This window comes from Dendrobium catenatum, unplaced genomic scaffold (assembly GCF_001605985.2).
Source record: "Dendrobium catenatum unplaced genomic scaffold, ASM160598v2 fragScaff_scaffold_1507, whole genome shotgun sequence".
Lineage (NCBI taxonomy): Eukaryota > Viridiplantae > Streptophyta > Magnoliopsida > Asparagales > Orchidaceae > Dendrobium > Dendrobium catenatum.
The window spans coordinates 259576-277639 of NW_021319969.1; the positions used below are offsets into that span (position 1 = coordinate 259576).

Here is an 18064-nt window from a genome sequence, read left to right on the forward strand (position 1 = left end):
AAGCATGCTCGTGCATGAGAAATCCTGAGATTGGTGACCTCTTAGAAAGTTACACCAACGGGATAAAATCATGAGGCCGTTAGGTCAAGGTTCAGACAATACTTCGATAGTTAAGAGTTTGAGCTTTTACAAAATGATGTTAGAGTAACACACAACTGGAAGATGAAAGCTAAGTGTCAAGTAAGATAAATTGCTACAATGTCATGGGAGTCACCTCTTGAATCTTATATGTGATAAAGTGTTACATGATGAGAGCTATCACTTGAACTTGTAGGAATCTTCTCTAGAATTTTATCTGTATGGTGGATGATTCTAGGATAAGGTTACTAACATGGATGTCAGATACTTAAGTATGAAAGACTGTGAAACCCCTTAAGTTAAAAAAAAAAAAAATTAAACTAAATTAAACTTTTAAACATCGAGGTTTCTTTTGGTTTAATTATTGTAAGTTCATTAAGAAACTTCAAAGTAAAGCATGCTCGTGTGGGATAAATCCTAGGATAGATGAGCTCACACCCACGGGACAAAACTGTGAAGCCATTAACCCAAAGTGGCAATATCTTGATAGCTAAGAATTTGGGCTATTACAAAATGTATAAATGTGGGCAACAAAGTAATTTTTCTCATGAAGTTTTTATAAATGCCAATCCTTCAAAGTATAATTTTTATAATTGGCCATCCATGAAAAGATGTAATGCTTTCCATATTGATAAATCATTGTAAAGCATTTGGCTCTTACATAATTTTTTCGAATCAAAATAATGATATTTTCTCTGTATCATATTGTAGAGGTTTCTTAAATTGCATCAACCAATGGAAGTCTTTGTTTTACCCCTAATTTAAGATATGTTATTTAGGATCGTAACAACCACTTCTATAGTTCTGAGTGTATCATACTACGATGTTGAAGTCTCTATTTAGTATTGAAATTTTTCTTAGGAGAGCTGTGGTGGTTGGAAGGAGTTGTTGCGACACTAGGTTCTCTGTTTGAATATCTTAAAAAATCCATTGGTAGTATTACAACATTGTCGATTGTAGTGCTACGGTATTGGTTCTATAAATATCAAATTTTAATTATGAAAATTCATTCCTCATTTAGGAGCAACTAGTTTAAGAGAAAAAAGAGAGATATTCTAGCGAGAGAAAGTTGCATTTGGAGGTCTTAAAGCAGATTTCATCTGTGGGCCAATCAAGAAAATCATCCAGCTAAGGGCAGGTTACACATACCCTACTTTAGAATTTAGTTTCACCGCTTTCTAGGCATTTTTGTTTTTTATTTGACTTGGGTTTTTATCTGAGGAGGTAATATGCTAACTTTATATTTTTAAAATCTTCTGCATGTGCTTGAAAATGTTCTTGATGCTTGTAAGAGTCTTTATATATTCTAAAGTGGGTCCTAGGGTTCTTTTGCTGATGGGGGGCTGTGAGTAAATGTAAATTTAAATTATAACAATGAATGATTAAGGCTCTATCTCCCCTAAACAATGCTTAGATTTTTTTTTATATAAATTAGTAAATCATACTTAGTATATATAAGTATAAGTCCCAAATCAAGTAATAAAGTGATAGAGTGGAGTGTTGAACCCATAAGAAAGTATGTTTTTTAACAATCAACTACTACTGTTTATTCTAATTACAATAATTATCCTACTTAATAAAAATAGATGTTGTGGAGATTCAATCGCTTAAATAAAATTCTATAAAGATAATGAATACACTATATGGATATAATATTTTGGATTGATGAATATAAATAATATATTTTTCCTAATAAATATCTTTTAATGGTGATGATATTCATAGCATGTGCATTCCTAGATCTATGTCGAGCTTGTAGTATAAAATAAAATTATATAAAGATATTGAATACAATATATTGATATAATATTTTGGATTGATGAATATAAATAACACATTTTTCCTAATAAATATCTTTTAATTGTGATGATATACAAAGCATGTGCATCTCTAGATCGATGTCGAGCTTGTAAGAACAAAGGATGTCCATCAATTTCCTACGGTTATATCATCTCCTTAAGAATTTAATACATTTAATACCTTATGTATATTGCATACTTATTCACTATTCTTGGTTATGTCTGTTTTCCTCTGTCGAGGCTCTACATTACACATAATTTTAACTACACATATAACCACTATGTGTATTAAATTAAGATATTGTAATATTAAAAATATCATTTTAATTATTTAAAGAATAAGAGAATTCATTAGTATTACATATGATATTTACATCATCAATCTAAAACTAGAGAATTTAGCTAGACATTGAGTAGAATTGAAATAACCTCATTTTCATTAATAACATGATAGAAAAAAAATACAAGAGATAGATATCACCAGAATGGTTCAATGGATATCATTTACACTCCTCTTTACTTACAGATTAGCTTTCACAAATATAAGTCAAATACTCTAATGATGTTATTAAGTACTTCTCTAAATTTCCTTAGTTGTCACCCTAAGGGAAATTCAAAAAAGCTATCTGAATTGTACTGAAATTATCTAAGTAATTAAACTCCCTTTCAAACATAACACAATGATTATTTATAGGAAAACACAAATTAAGAAACAGGTGCTGCGACGCTTGAAAGATCAGCGTTGATGTGCCCAACAATTGAACTAATGCCACTGCGCTACTGCTTTGGCTCGGCTGCGACTCTTACTGACGTGGATCAGTTACTTAGTAAACCATTGCATTGTTTCCCTGACAGTTTGTCTTTAGAAGTTACAATTGCTATGCCGTTGCACTGCTGACTTTCAAATGCTGCAACGTTAGAAGAGCATTTTTGGTGCCAAGACATTATAAAGTGTGCTGCTCTGAGGGAACATGGTGCTGCAAAGTTGAATTTTTGACATTGTGATGCTATTCGATAGAGAAGTTGGTGCTGCAATGTTGATATTCTGATGCTCCAGCAATATCTTTGATGGCGCTGTGACTTTGTTTGTTTCGACGTCCTGGTGTTGTATGAAACTTAAAATTTATACCTTTTATGTAATTTTTTTGCACAATACAAAAAAAAAAAAAAAGAATATATTTTCACTAAAAATATAACACATAAAATAGCACGTTATTTACACTTTTTGCATGTTAAAAAATTTTAGACTTTTTTTCCTGGGCAGACATGACGTTGGGGTTAGCGGCACCGCAATGTTGAGCTCTCAAGATAATCTGCAACTAATTCAGCATTTCGGCATGATGGCGTCGTTGGCTCCTGAGGGAGTGCTGGGGCAAAATTTTAATTTTTAAAATATCCAAATCTACCAATCCACTTCATTTTGATGTAAATAGGGACAGCTGGCTAGTGACAAAGAAAGGACGATGAAATTTAGAGAGAGCCAAATTTGGATGAATTTGGTCTACTTTCTACTAATGATTGAGTTTTGAAAGTTATCCTGATCGAGGTAGGTTGCATTTTGCCAATCTCAATTTTAAAAACCATAGAAATTTTTGAAATTTTCTGATTTAAATTATATTTTAATATTCTAAAAATAAAAATATCTTTGCACATGTAAACCTTTTGCTGCGTTATTTTTTATATGCTATAGAGATAATAGTTCTGGATATTTAGGTATTTCTCTACAAATTTTATAATTAGGGTTTTGAAAAGTATGCTATTTTAATTATCTAAAAATAATTCCTACCTGTAAAAATATCATTGTTATAGAATTATAGCTTCAAAGCGATGTTTTGAACAAACTATGGTAATTTGATTATTTTTTTAAATAGTGAATTTATGCTTAGTAGGGTTTTATAATGCCTACTGTTAAGGCATTTTAACAAATTCTGAAATGAGTTTAGTTATATTTTTTAATGCAATGCAATAAATTATATGCTTATTTGATTAAAATGAGTGATTTTGAAGAGATCTGACGAGTGTAGAGGAAGTTCTGTTATTCTGCTACATGCACATTCTTTTCCTGGTGCTAGGCATTAAGAATCATAAGGACCTATTTTCTAATATGTCAATATGAGAGTCATAAGGGTCAGAATTCTTTGAATTATATTTTGATGGGAGGTATAAAGGTTCGAGGGGAATCTATTATTTTTTTCTCTAACATATAAAGTATTGTTTATTTACTTTTATGCAATGCTATTTAAGTTTTCTAACAAGTGCAACTAAAATTATGTTAAGTGCAATGATTATTATGAACTACTTTTAAAACTCATCTAAATGCTTAATAATTATTATTTATAAATTTAGTCCGGCAAGTGCGACATGCTGAGCTGTGTTAGCTCACAATTTTATCTGCATTTTGTTTCGAGGCTTAGAAAAGGGAAAGAGTCAATGAGTAGCTGATGATTTAGGAATTTGACATGTATCTATTTTCATATTTCTTTTTCTAATTTTGTACAATCATGACTAATTATTTAAATCAATCTGATTGTGTATTTCAATTTATAGTTATGTAATATAGTATAAATGTTGTATACACATTTTGATGAAGAAATGAAAAGAGATTTTGTGGACTAGTTTATCTTCAGTATAATAGATGTTATTAATAACTATGTAGTATGCTGTTTATTTTTCATTTGATATTGAAAAATAAATTCTAAAAGTTTCCCAAAATTGAGATCTTAGGTTGGCATGTTGTAAGCCAACACAATAGGACCTATTCTGTAGGTCTTATTGGATTGAGTTGTGATATGTGAAATAATAAAGAGAAAGAAGAAAGTGCATATAATGATTAACAATCATATACATTCATGTGCAATACAAAGTGAAGTTATAAGGATCTCTGCATGCATATAATTCTTTCATATGTCAAATGATCAAATAAAAATATAAGTGAAATTAAAATTATAAAAGGCTTCAAGATATATAAAAGTGAAAGTATAAGAGGAAGCAAATGTATAAGGAGACATAAAAACTAAGAGGCATAATAAAGAGGCATCATGAAATGTTCACGTGCTTTGCATCAATTGCTAAATTCAGTGGCATAATTTTCATTAAATCTAGGCTTCATTTGGGACGGTTTTCTTACTGGTTCTTAAAACAGCTTTCTAATATAAATTTTTTAAATTTTATACTAAAAAGCTGCTTTAAGAAGCATTAAGAAAGCCGCCCCAAACAAAGCCTTAGTGTCATTGTAATTATCACATGAAGGCAATATTTTTTATTATAAAATTTCACCGTTCTCAAAAATAATTTTGAAGTTTTAATTTGTGTTTAATCAATCAACTAAGTACTTTAATATATATATTTTGAATTAAATTTTTTGCTATTTTGTATTAAATTTTATGCTAGACAAGTCAAAGATTATTTGCAACCCATCAATATCACATTCAGGAGTAAATGTTTAGTATATATCATACATAACAAGGAAAAAAAAAAAGGATATGTAGAAAAAAAAGGCAATTGAGACATCAAATCATTCCTTCCATGGCTTAAGTTTCTCATTATTTCAGTTTTTTTTAAAAGAAAATCTAATACTACAAAATGATTTTTTTTTTCCACCGCCAAACAAAGCTTCGGAAGCAGATCCTCTTCGGTTCCGGAGTTTCCAAGCCGGCGTTGTAGGATGCAAACCCTCGTCAAAAGGACTGCCAGTTCGTTTCAGACGTGATATCGTTTGGTTTGTGCTTCGCTAAATTATGCCATCTTGCTCAGTTACGATGCTTCAGAGCTGAGGGAAGAAGACAAAGATGGAGGCGTCCGAAATCGCCAAATTTGCTCGAAATTTCTCGGTGATGGTCAGGGTTCAGGGGCCTGTATGTACTACGAATCATCTAATTCCTCTTCGTTTCCTCATATAATCTTCTTATAGTCTAAAGTTTTTTTTTCGGCTAAACTGGGTTTCTTTGAATTTAGGATCCAAAGGGACTGAAAATGCGAAGAGATGCTTTTCATCTTCATCGGTAAGATGGTAACTAGATAACGATCTACGGTAACTGCATAGATGAATAAACTACAGTATAGAAAGTAAGAGTGAACTAATTCATGAAGAAGCTCTATTGAGTATTTTCTCATCTACCAAATACATCTCACTGTATAGTATTAAATACAAGAGTATTCATTAGTTTGTTACAAATCAATGGTTGTGATGAAATCTTAATATAGAGTATGAAGCCATTCTGTAAGAGGCAAAACCTATAGCATGAGAGTGGAGCAGAGCACTTTATAGCACATAGAACTTATCACTTATCACCGCTCCTCAAGTTAGCAATGGGCTCTTGAATTTTTAACTTACCCCTAAGTTGAATAAAACTGGTAGAAGTGAGAGGCTTGGTGAAGATATCAACAGGTTGATTCTCAGAGGAAATATGATGAAATGAGATGTGGTTAGATTTATACAGTCCCTGATAAGTGATAGTCAACCTCGATATGCTTTGTGCGTGCATGAAATACAGGATTATTAGCTAAAGAAAGTGCCGAAGCATTGTCACGAAACAATGGAGTAGGTTGTATGATCGGAATCTGAAAATCAGCAAAGCGTCTTAGCCACATAATAGCACAAGGAGTAGCGGCTAGAGCTCTATATTCAGCTTCGGTAGAGGAGCGAGCAACAATAGGTTGCTTCTTAACATACCATGAAATCAGGTTTGCCAAAGATACGCACAGAAGCCTATAAGGTGTACGGAACAAACTTCATTGCACTCACTCACTTGCCCTAGCGGACAAAAGAGAACGCTCCCTTCCTCTCTCTTCAATTAATTACAAGCTCTCTACATTTACTTGCAATGAAAATTATGGAGAGCATTTGAGTTGGGTTTGAAGCAAATTATTATTTTTTTCTTTTTTCTCTCGTTTATTTTCGTTGTTCCTGTCCATTTTGATCTTAACTTGTATGGTGTTTACTTTCTTAGTTGTCAGAAAATTTCACGGGATTTTCTATCTGACGTTAGTTTCTATTCAAAGCTCAAACCCTTTTCCGTGCCTTCAAAATTCATATTTTGTATAGATCTGGATTAAACTTTCCTAGAAAAAAGTTGAATCGTATATCAAAATCAAAATTATGAATGGTATAAGAGAAAAAATTAGGATCTTGTTGTGGCAAATGGAAAATGACAGGTGTGGAAGCCAATAGGTGGATGACTTTATGTTATGTTCATTCATCTATTTATTGGTTATTCCTTTAAATTGAACAAAAAAATGTAAAATACTTCTTCACATTATTTCTTCCTGGCTAAACATACAACTATAGAATTCTAAGAAAATAATCATACAACTAATCGTATGCTAATTGTTAGATCTCACTAAATTAAAGCATAGAATCTCCATTTAAAACCTTTTAACAACAACAACAATAAGCCTTTATCCACTATGTGAGGTCAGTTACATGAATCTTTTTTCTCCATTGAGTCCGGTTAAAAGTCAAATTCTCATCTAAATCCAAAAAAGAAAGGTCATTTCTAATATTTTCTAACCAAGTCTTTTTAGGTTTACCTCTACCTTTCTTAACGTAAGTAAAATCTAATACATCTACTTTCTTAATCAGGTCATCGGAGGGCTGCCGTTTTATGTGGCCATTTCTAATACTTCTAAAAAAGAAAGGTCATTTAAAACTTTTTAACCAAAAAAAAATCTCATTATATCTAAATGTATTTTTTTTTTTTCATTTCTTCTAAGCACATGACCTCCAAGAAAGCTAGCTGAGCATTACATCTCCATATAAGCATACAAATTACCTTATTGGCTTCCAACCTTGTCATTTTCCCTTTGCCATAGCAAGATCCCAATTTTTTTGTTCTATCGTCCATAATTTTGATTTTGATATATAATTCAGTTTTTTCTTATGAAAGCCTAATCCAAATCCTTACAAAATATGGAGTTTTAGGGCAAAGAAAAGGGTTTGAACTTCGAATACAAATTAACGCTAGATGGGAATTCCCGTGAAATTTTTTGACAACCGAGAAATGAAACAACATACAAGTTAACATAAAATCAAAATAAACAAAAACAATGGAAATGAACAGGTAAAAAGCGATAAAATTTTGAATATGCTTCAAACCTAACTCAAAGCTTCAAACTCTCTCCAAAATTTCCACGATAAGAAAAAGTAGATGGCTAGTAATTAATCAAAGAGACAAAAAGGGAGCATACTAAATCGAGATCTTTCAACGAGTATGGGCGAACATGTCATTTGCGCTGGGCATGGGAGGTGAGGATGAATACACCATAATAGTTGGAAATGAGATTCTTCCCCTCTCGCGCCACAAATGACATTAAATCCGCCGAACAATAGGATTTGGTAAATTCAGGATTTACCACGAAATGGAGAATTTCCTGTCAACTACAGCTTGCATTTATTGTGAGATTTAATATTGCTTTTTCTATCATTTGGCTAGATTTAGCTCAAATTCGGCCTAAATCTTGCATCTAAATAGGCACTAAATCTATTTAGTGGATTTGTTGAACCTTGACTGCATACTCCTATATGGATTGTTTTCATGTAGGAAGTTACCAGTCATTTCATTGGTAGAAAAGTGAGAAATAGATGTTTCTATGATTTGGATATTTCTTTGAGGTGTATTTGGGATAACCTGAAATAGTTTGCTAAATGATTAAGAACAAATCACCCTCAAAATGAAACCGCTGTAATATACAAACAACAAATTATGAAAGTTACCTTTTAGAAGTTGTCTATGAATTTTAGTGTAAAGATCAGAGAATGGATGGAAGAAGATGGAATTTTGTTCATATAAATTTCTTCAATATCTTCAACTGTGAGAGAACATTGTAGTACATTTTTTCTATTGGTTGTGACCTACATCTTTTTGGGAGACGGAAGAAGGTTATCCTCGTTTAGCATAACCATCTTCCCCATGTTTTGGTAGATGAATGCTTGTTTTGTCGAGGAGTTAGATCTTGTCCACTCATTGGTTGAACTTTTCCAACTTCATTTGATCTTGATTACTTGAACGAAGAAAAACTCTTAAAATCTACTCCCTTGAGTCTTGACATTCTCAGAGGATTGAATCACAGCTTTGGAATCACTTCTAATTTCTAAACTTTAAGCTTCTCATTTTTAATGTGAATGAGGCTCATACTTGCTTCATCGGAATTACTTGTTTTCTTTTGATGTGTTATGTGTAATGTCTCAGAACTAATTTGTAAGAATTATTTTTTTATCTTTTAATAAACAACAATCAGAGCTACCTAATTTCATTTATCAGAAATAAACATAAAAAATAATTCTAGAATTAAAAAAATATATATATATATACACACACACACACACACACACATACATACACATGCATTCATTTCTCAGGATCTATACAATCATATCACATCTACTTTTTACGAGTACAAAAGAATAATTAAAACAAAAAGAAACAGAATCTGAAAAATCTTGACTAGCCTCACACTCCTGATCCTATGCCCTAAATTGAAATTATTTAATCACATATAATGAGCTAAAAAGTCCAGCAGGTCACCAAAACACACAACTGAATGCAAAGCACGATAAATAAATAATATATATGTCATGAATTGAATTATAGCAGTGGTATTCATATGATCATTGAATCAATATAGAAATAGTAAAACTCATACACAGTAATAGTAAAATCTATAAATGGTAAAATAGTACAATAAAAAAGCCAATAAATTAGAACGAGCATCAAATCTATAAAACAATATTCATATTACTATTATTAATCAATAGAGAAATCCTAGAAAGTATCGAATCAAAACATCAATAAAGACTATCAAAATCATGTTAATGCAGAACAATCATATAAAAATGATTCTATTCATGCATGCTTAGAAATATCATATCAATGTCCAGTGCATATGCTCAATATATGTCACGTGATCAACATATTAATAACAATAGAATAATAGTAATATCAACATTATGGGTGAAAGTAACAATAAAGCCGTACAATAACTGTGTTTCAGTAGCATGCATTCTAATAATCATATTAAACAAGTAAAAGTCTTGACTATAGCGGTGGTTTTTCAGTATTAGTGTCAATATCAGTAACCATTGGCTCAGTACATAGAGTCACCACTCTTTGCCCGTATGCACAATAATCATCTACTTATAACTCTCAATCAGTGTATCACGTGAATCGGGCGAGGGTAACACCAAACCATAATATTTAAAGGAAGGCCTGTCGGCCCATCATCATATACAGGTCAATCAATCTCCAACCAACGAGTAAACCAATATTTATTTATCTTTTACACACACGTTATTATTACAATATTATAACAATAATAACGACCAACTATTAATCAATCCTATATCTACAATACATTGCAGTAAATAATATATAATTGAGCTTAATTCAAAAAGTGTCAAAATTTTTCAACGGTAGACAACATAAATTATACTAAGCAAAGATTAGCATTTTTAGAATTTAACAAAATTATCAAATATTGCATAAAATAATATTTTGCAACTTTATTTGAACTAAATCACTATTTTTAGACGTCAAAATAAATTTTTGATTAGGCAAAAATCGTTGTATTTTTAAAATCATATGGTGAAAAATCTTAAATAAATACTAAAAACGTTCATAATCTCAATCTCTATAACATAAAAAAGTTATGCGATGAAAGTTTTACCAATACAAAATTATTTTTATTTTTCAGTAACGGAAACACAAATTTGATCGGAAAAATATCAAAAAACACAATATTCTAGAAATCAGAAATAGAGTAAATGTTTCTTACAACGAAACGTGTAAATTTTTCAACAGGTTCGACTGCCAAAAATCACTCCGTGATCTCCAAATCTGAGCTCCGCTTTTCTCTCCCCTCTATTTTTCTCACTTTTTATTGTAATATTAATATAACTATTTAATTTAATCAATTTTTCAATATAAAATTCATAGAAAATATTTTAGGGCTTCAAAAATTATAGAAAACATATTAATAAAATAAATCATTTTATTTAAAAAATATTGGTGAAATTGATTTGCAAACAGACACCTATCGGTTTTCAAATCCTCACTTGTATCGACAGGTGTTAATTTCTTAAAGATTTTTCTTAGTGCCCAAAAATTATGAAAAAATTCGTGTAATTAAAGCATTACAATATCAATGCTATGATGAAGACGGTTTGTGATTTAGACTTATAATGATTTCAGAAAAAAATTATTTACCTGAGTTAAAATACGAGCTATTACATTATGTATCTGTGACAACACCATGTGGTAGGACTATAGGGCATGTCTTATAATCTTCTCCATCTTTTTTAGAGTGTTATTTCGGGGATATTGTTCGGACTATCTTCAAATGGTGATATTTTTGTAGATGTATCACCATACAAAGATGGTGATTTATTGAGGGATTTTGCTATAATCATAGAAGTCCTTGTTCCATTTAAAGGGTGTAAGATATGTTGAGAGCTCTATTTCAATAAATTGACATACTTGGGTTTTGATATACCCTTAGTTTAAGAACAACATTGGCCAAATATTTCCATTAAGCATTAGGAACACCCCCAAGCTTTTATAAAAGTTTCTTTGTTTTCTTGAGATGATGACCTTCCATTCCTTATCTTAGGCTAGGTTTTTCTACATCGTTTGTTTTGATACTATCTTTTAGAGTGTAATTGTCACGACCCAACCCAACATATCCCATATAAGTTATATTAGAACAAGTATGAGATAGAGATTTTGCCCAAAATCTATTTGGAATGAATTTCTTTTTATTAATCAAATTCACAACACTGAGCCAATAAGCTATCAATATATGAAGATAAAAGAAAAGCCATCATCCAACACATGCATACATATATCAGAACTATTTACATCCAAAATATCCATATACAATTACCTTGAATTTTCAATAATTCTAATAAAATAGATTTTGCTTCATGATTATAAAATAATCAATCTATAGTTAAAAGAGTGCCTCTAATAGCATACCATGATCTCGTTCCATTGAAGTCTTATCCTTCCCTGAAACATGTAAATAATAAAAAATGAGCAAACACCTCAGCAGGTTACAGAAAACCTACAACTATATTCAATTAAAAGGAAATAAATCAATATGCATGTATCAACCAATTAATCATAAGAACTAAACATATGCTTATAATTATGATTATGGATATCATTGTATATGTCACTATGTCATATCAGAAGATTATAACAATTGCATTTATTACATAAAGCAACATCTCATATTCATATATATCAAGAAGACAAGAATCCTGCTAATCATATCAAATCATGTGGTATTAGCTTGACAAACTTAGTCACTTGGTTCGATAGCTTCTTTGAAGTCATAATCGAGCCATACAAAGGTAAAGGGCCATGCAATTATCAATATGTGTGAAACCCCTTAAGTAAAAAGAAAACTATCTCGTAAACATCGAGGCGTGTATAATGGCTGGACTTTTTGTATGAATCCACAGTTAAGCGTGCTCATCCTATAGCAATTCTGAGATGGGTGACCTACTGGGAAGTTACAGAAACATGACAAACCGTGAGACTCTTATGACAAAGCGGACAATATCTCGATAGTTAAGAGTTTACTTTCTTTTTACTTAAGGAGTTTCACAATCTTCCCAACTTAAGTAACTAACGTCTTCGTCAGCATCTGTATCCTAAAATCATCCATAAGGCAGATAGGACTATAGAGGTAGCCCCTACAAGTTCAAGAGGTGGCTCCAATCATGTAGCACTTTGTCCCATACAGGGTTCAAGAGGTGGCTCCCATGGCATAGTACTTTGTCTTGTATGACACTTAGCTCCCATCTTTCGGCTGGTGTATTGCTCTTATACCATTTGTAATAGCATAAATTCTTAACTATCGAGATATTGTTCGCTTTTGTCCTAAGAGCCTCACGGTTTTGCTCTTATTCCTACCTTTTGTATTTTTATATTGCATGGTTGGCGATAATAGGTTTCTCTGTTGCACTAGATAATCACTTACAAACATCCCCCATTGTTGCTACAAGTAACCCAACAAATAATTTGACCGAGTTGTTGAAGAGCTCAACATATCTTTTGAAAGCAACCCGATGAGGCTATTATTAAATTGTCATAATAATTGAGCACCTACTCCCCCATTTTTGCCACAACTTACCTTATGCTGGGTCAAGTGTTATCTTGGATCGTCATTCCCACTGAATGTATCGAATTTTTGCATTGAACCCACCAACTTCGTTGCTTGCTTTGAGGTTATGGCTGTTTTGATTTTCTCACTAATGAGTGTTCGGCTTTAGTTATTGGTTCTGAGGCAGATTGATTCTTTTGGGAGTAGGATGAGATGCCTCCATATTGATTTTGATTTTGTCCCCAAGGATTGCTTGAATTCTATAAGTCTGGGGAACATGGTTGACTTGCATGCTGCTAACCATTCTAGGAGGTTTGTTGGTGGATGAGAGATTTGCTAGATTTTCTTGTTTAATATTCTACCATGCTTGCATCATTATGATCATCTATTCCATCACTTCATTAATCTTAATGCTGAGAAGGGAAATTTCTTTATTTTTTGCATTCATTTGTCCTTGTGTGTTCAAGCTAAGGAAATAATGATAACAACATTCTCTTTCTTTCTTTTGTTTTCTTCATCACCAAACGAAGAGGTATCAAGTTGTTCACCTTGAGCTCATAGCTATTGAGGAGCTTGATCTCCTAAGAGATAGGCAGATGTTGCTGCGCATGTTTTGGAATGTATAGTGCACGTACTAGAATGGTCGCCATCATGCTTAACTATATATATATATACCTTAAATATCCATGGCCAACTCTTCTTTTTTTGGTATCTTGAACCTCAATGACACCTCCAAGACACTTTCAGATATTGATGGAGGTGTTAATTTTAGTGGCTACATAAGCTTGACTGGACCTGTTTCATCCTTCATGCCAATATGCAGCTCATAATGGGATGATTCCCTAGAAGGGGTCGCTCCCATATTTTTAGGAGAAGAGGACTCTCGAGACCGTCTGTCATCATGATAGTCCACAAATGGATTGTTGCTTTTTGGGACCCATACTTGGTGGGTCTTTTCAGTGCCGGATGTTCCATAGCCACCTAGATGGCATACCTTGATGCTCTGCAGTCTGCAATAAGTTATTTTTTTTATGATTCTTTGCCTTGCCTTTTGCTAGGAACTTTTGAGAATGGATATCCTTAGGCATGCGGCCTAAGTGCCACACCCATTTTTCCACCATACAGGGCTGAGTCAGTCACCCCTATGTTTGGCTTTATAAAGATCTATATCAGCTGGGTTTTGGTACTTCTTCATGAGTTCTTTTTCCTTGACCATCTTATGGATATTGCTTGCCTTTGGAGGATAAAGGCTTGGCTTCTTCTTTTGAGGTTTCAAAGCTTGGCGGTTATAAGGGAGTTGTGGGAAGGGGGTGGGAGGCATGAACCCTTTGAGCATTATTGAAAGCACTTCAGAAAACTAAAAAAAACAAGATATAGAAACAGTGAAGAGAAGCTCTCTCTTACACAATTTCTTCATCTCTCACCGTAACACTTGAAGTGATCCTTGGATCTTTCTCTAAAGGACACCTAGATTGCGAACTCTAAACTTAATTTTTTGTTGTGATCAAAGTTGCTTGGAAAGTGGTCTTTTAGCATTTAAAGGTGAAAATAATCTACAAAAGTAATCTGTCCTTGAGCTGATTCCATATTTGTTTGAGAATGTTTTGTTTCTATCTATGATTCTTAATATTGGCAGTCTTCTGGAATAATGTCTTTTAAAACGGTCATTTATTTGCTCTCCCTCTTTTTTTTTTTGCATTTTGTTTTTGAACATGGACTTTTTCTTTTATGTGCTGACAGCTTTTGTGTGTATATGCGCATAAAAACATATAAGCTGGTATTTTTCTGAAGTTAATATGGATTAACTTTGAACTTGCACTGAACCAAGAACTAAAAAGAAATAGGAGAAAGTTTGCGCCTTTTTTTAAGTTATTTTTCAATTAAATGTTTTGGTGCTGGAGCTGAATTCAAAGCGCTGAGATAAGTTTCAGATAGGTAATCTATGAACATATTCGGTATTCATGAGCTTTTAGATGATGGATATTGATTTTCCGTTGAAAATAGCTTCAACTTGTTCTGATACTGTCTGAAGCTTAGGTCAAAACATTGATCTGTGTAATTATATAAGAATCATGGAAGGATTTTGTAGATGATGGATTTTAATGATTTTCCATTGCATATATGCAGTCAAACTGGATAATTCTGATTGGCTTTTCAGGTCAGGAAAGACAACAATTTCGGCATCAGGCCTTCTACTTCGTTCCAGTTCACTTAGTCACATCCCAAGGGTCATAGAACACATTTTGAATATTCATCAATTTTCAGGTGCTGTAGTTGTCACAGTTGCATCAGTTGTTCAGCCGTTCCTCATTGCTGAACATAGATACAAACTTACCCAGGTTAACAAGAAATTTGGCTTGTTCTGTGATTTGCATACTGTCATTGTATTAATTATTGAAGGTTCTATATTCAAATTTTCTTTGCAAGCCTCATGCTGGATATGTGCTGGAGTTTTCCCCTCGGTTGATTCATGATGCATGTATAGATGTTCTTGTGGAGGTTTGTATTTCCTCAGAAAATATTTAAAGAAGAGACAAGTGAAATTTATATTATGAAGGTATGCCTTTGGATTTCTTCTGATACATTCCATTCGTTTTTAGGGAAATAAGACAGATAATGGCCATCAAGAACCTGATGCAACTCCTGAATGGGTTCCAGCTAAACTGTTGGCGCTGGTATTTTCCATCAAAATTGTAGTGTACATATACATTATTAGATTTCTTGAGCTACATTTTACATTTTAAGGTTAATTTGGCTGTTTTTGAATTTCTTGGCTTGTTCAATCAATCTAGGCTCTAATCCTCGTCCGGTTTAGATGACCTGTTATACTACTTATTGATTTTGATCCAAACTCATTCCAAGCCAAAGTCTAATCAAATTCTGTGGTTTCTTATGCTCGAATAAAATTCTCAGCCCCAAGTGCAGCTGCACACACAATCTGGAACCAACTCTAAATCTTATCATTGAATCATGCTCTTTGTTATTATAATTTTTGAGGTCATATTCAACTCCTCTTATGCATGTACAATCATTGATTCCGATCCGCCAGAAGTGTTAGCTCCTTATCTTCATCTTATTGTTGACGATGGCAATGACCGTAATTCTAAGCAGCTCTATGAATTTGATGGTAGTATTTCGAGTATTGAAGCTCGGGTAGATATGAGGTTACAAATTCTGTTTATCAAGTGGGGTAAAAATTAAAAATATATATCCATCTTCACTCCCCAAGAATTCTCCAGGTTACAAGCAAGATGCTATAAATAACTCTTTGAGGATCTCCTCCTGTAGCAAGAGAATACTTTCTCCTATTTTATCATATCATCTTTAATTTTGATTTTTTATTTATTTTTACATTCATCTAACACCGATGAGGACATCCGACCTTGGAGAGTCTACTAGAGGCGTGACCGTCGATCTACGACCACGATTGCACCGCTTTACTTTTGATATTCATTGCATTAGATTTATTATGGATGTATTAGTTTATTATGTTTATGAGATTTATTGTACTTTTCCTTTTATGCCCTCACTTAAGGGCCTAGTCATGTGTATGCCCTAGGGGCAAGTTTATCTTTTGTATTTTCTTCATTGTACTGGCTATTTAAAGCCCCCTCCTTTGAGGACTAAGGAGTGATATTTTAAAAATTTTTAGCAACTTGTCTCTTGTGAGACTCTTGTGAGATTTGAGAGAGTGTTTTGGTGAGAACCCTAGGTGAGGGAATCAAATCACCCACTTGCCGCAGGAAGCGTCCGGGCTCGTGGTTAACCTTCTTGCTTTCTTCCTCCTCCCCTCTTCAACCCCAAACCACTAGCCTCCTCCACATCCCCACTTCAAACCGATGACCTCTACCATCCCACCCACAAACCCTTCGACTCATGCCTTAACTGCCGCATCCTTCCCCTCTTCATCCAAGCCGCCGACTTTCCCCACCACCCTCCTCCCGCACCACCGACCACGCCTTTCCAAGCCTAGCTGCCGGCCTTACCCATCTCCACCTCCCCTTGGTTCCAATTCAATAGCCTTTTATTACTTTCTTAATATAGCCCTCATCTAATTTGGAAAATTTCTTAATTCAAATTCATTTGAATTTGAATTTAAAAATCTTTCATAATTAGTCTACACCTATTTTGGAAGCTTTCCCTAATTGCTTCAAATATGAAATTAATTTGGATTTAATTCCAAATTCCACATTCATTGAATGTAGACATATTCATTGAATGTGGACGCCCCCTTCTCCCTCCTCTCTCTCTAGGCAGGCCCCCCTCCTCCCTCTCCCACATTAATTTCCTTCCCTCTTGGAGCCTTAATCAACCCTTAATTAAAGAAGTATCTTTCCTTTCCCTCTCCCTGTTTGAAATTCAAAATTCAAAACCCCTAATCCCTCCCAATCTAATTTGAAATTAAACTTCAGATTTTTGGAAATAATTCCTTCCCTTTCTCTTTTGCCGCCGGCCTCCCCTCTCTCTCTTTCTCCTTCCTCGTTGCTCTTTCACATTAGTTTCCCTCCCAACTATCCTCCCTTTGTCAACTACTTGGTTCTTCTCAATCTAGAACCATCTAGTTGAAGATCGGAAGCCTACGCCATTGCTGCCCAGATTTCTGGTCATCTTTAAGGGTGTTGTCCCGAATTTCCAGCCAACGTAAACCTGCTGACCCGCTGTGCTGATCGTCGTAGTTACTGTCCAGAAGTTCCTAGCTGCTGTCCAGTAATTTTAGCAAACTCCTATTGCTGTCCCGCTGTCCGGAAAGTCCCTGACTGTTGTCCAGAAGCTCTAGTATCTTGCTATTAATCATTCCCACAAACTGACGAAGGTAAACCTTCTTTCAAGTCTTATATTTTCTAAGTTTATCCTTAATTGTGGCATCATAATGATCTTGGAAACTCTCTCCGTAAGCCAACTTTACTAAGAGTTGAGTGAGGGATCTATTTTTATAGTGACTAGTCTCATTGTTAACTTAGGGATTTATCGTTGAAAATCTTCAATGTATGCTATGCTTGAGTAATTGATTATTTTGTGACCTTAACTTCTAGTTGTGTGACTTGGCCTAAACTAGTTTCACCCCTTTCTTGTTTTATTTTGTT

General features: G+C 33.4%; 1 protein-coding gene across 1 annotated transcript in view; it reads left to right on the top strand.

Annotated features, from left to right (window-relative positions):
• The first annotated feature begins 5463 nt into the window (after positions 1-5463).
• Positions 5464-18064, top strand: part of LOC110112084 (glyoxysomal processing protease, glyoxysomal) — a 33779-nt gene continuing 21178 nt past the window's right edge. The window contains exons 1-5 of the mRNA XM_020844174.2: positions 5464-5731; positions 5832-5878; positions 15139-15319; positions 15408-15479; positions 15581-15655. Of these exons, the coding sequence (XP_020699833.1) occupies positions 5666-5731; positions 5832-5878; positions 15139-15319; positions 15408-15479; positions 15581-15655 (441 nt within the window). The 5' untranslated portion in view covers positions 5464-5665. The remainder of the gene's footprint in view (positions 5732-5831; positions 5879-15138; positions 15320-15407; positions 15480-15580; positions 15656-18064) is intronic.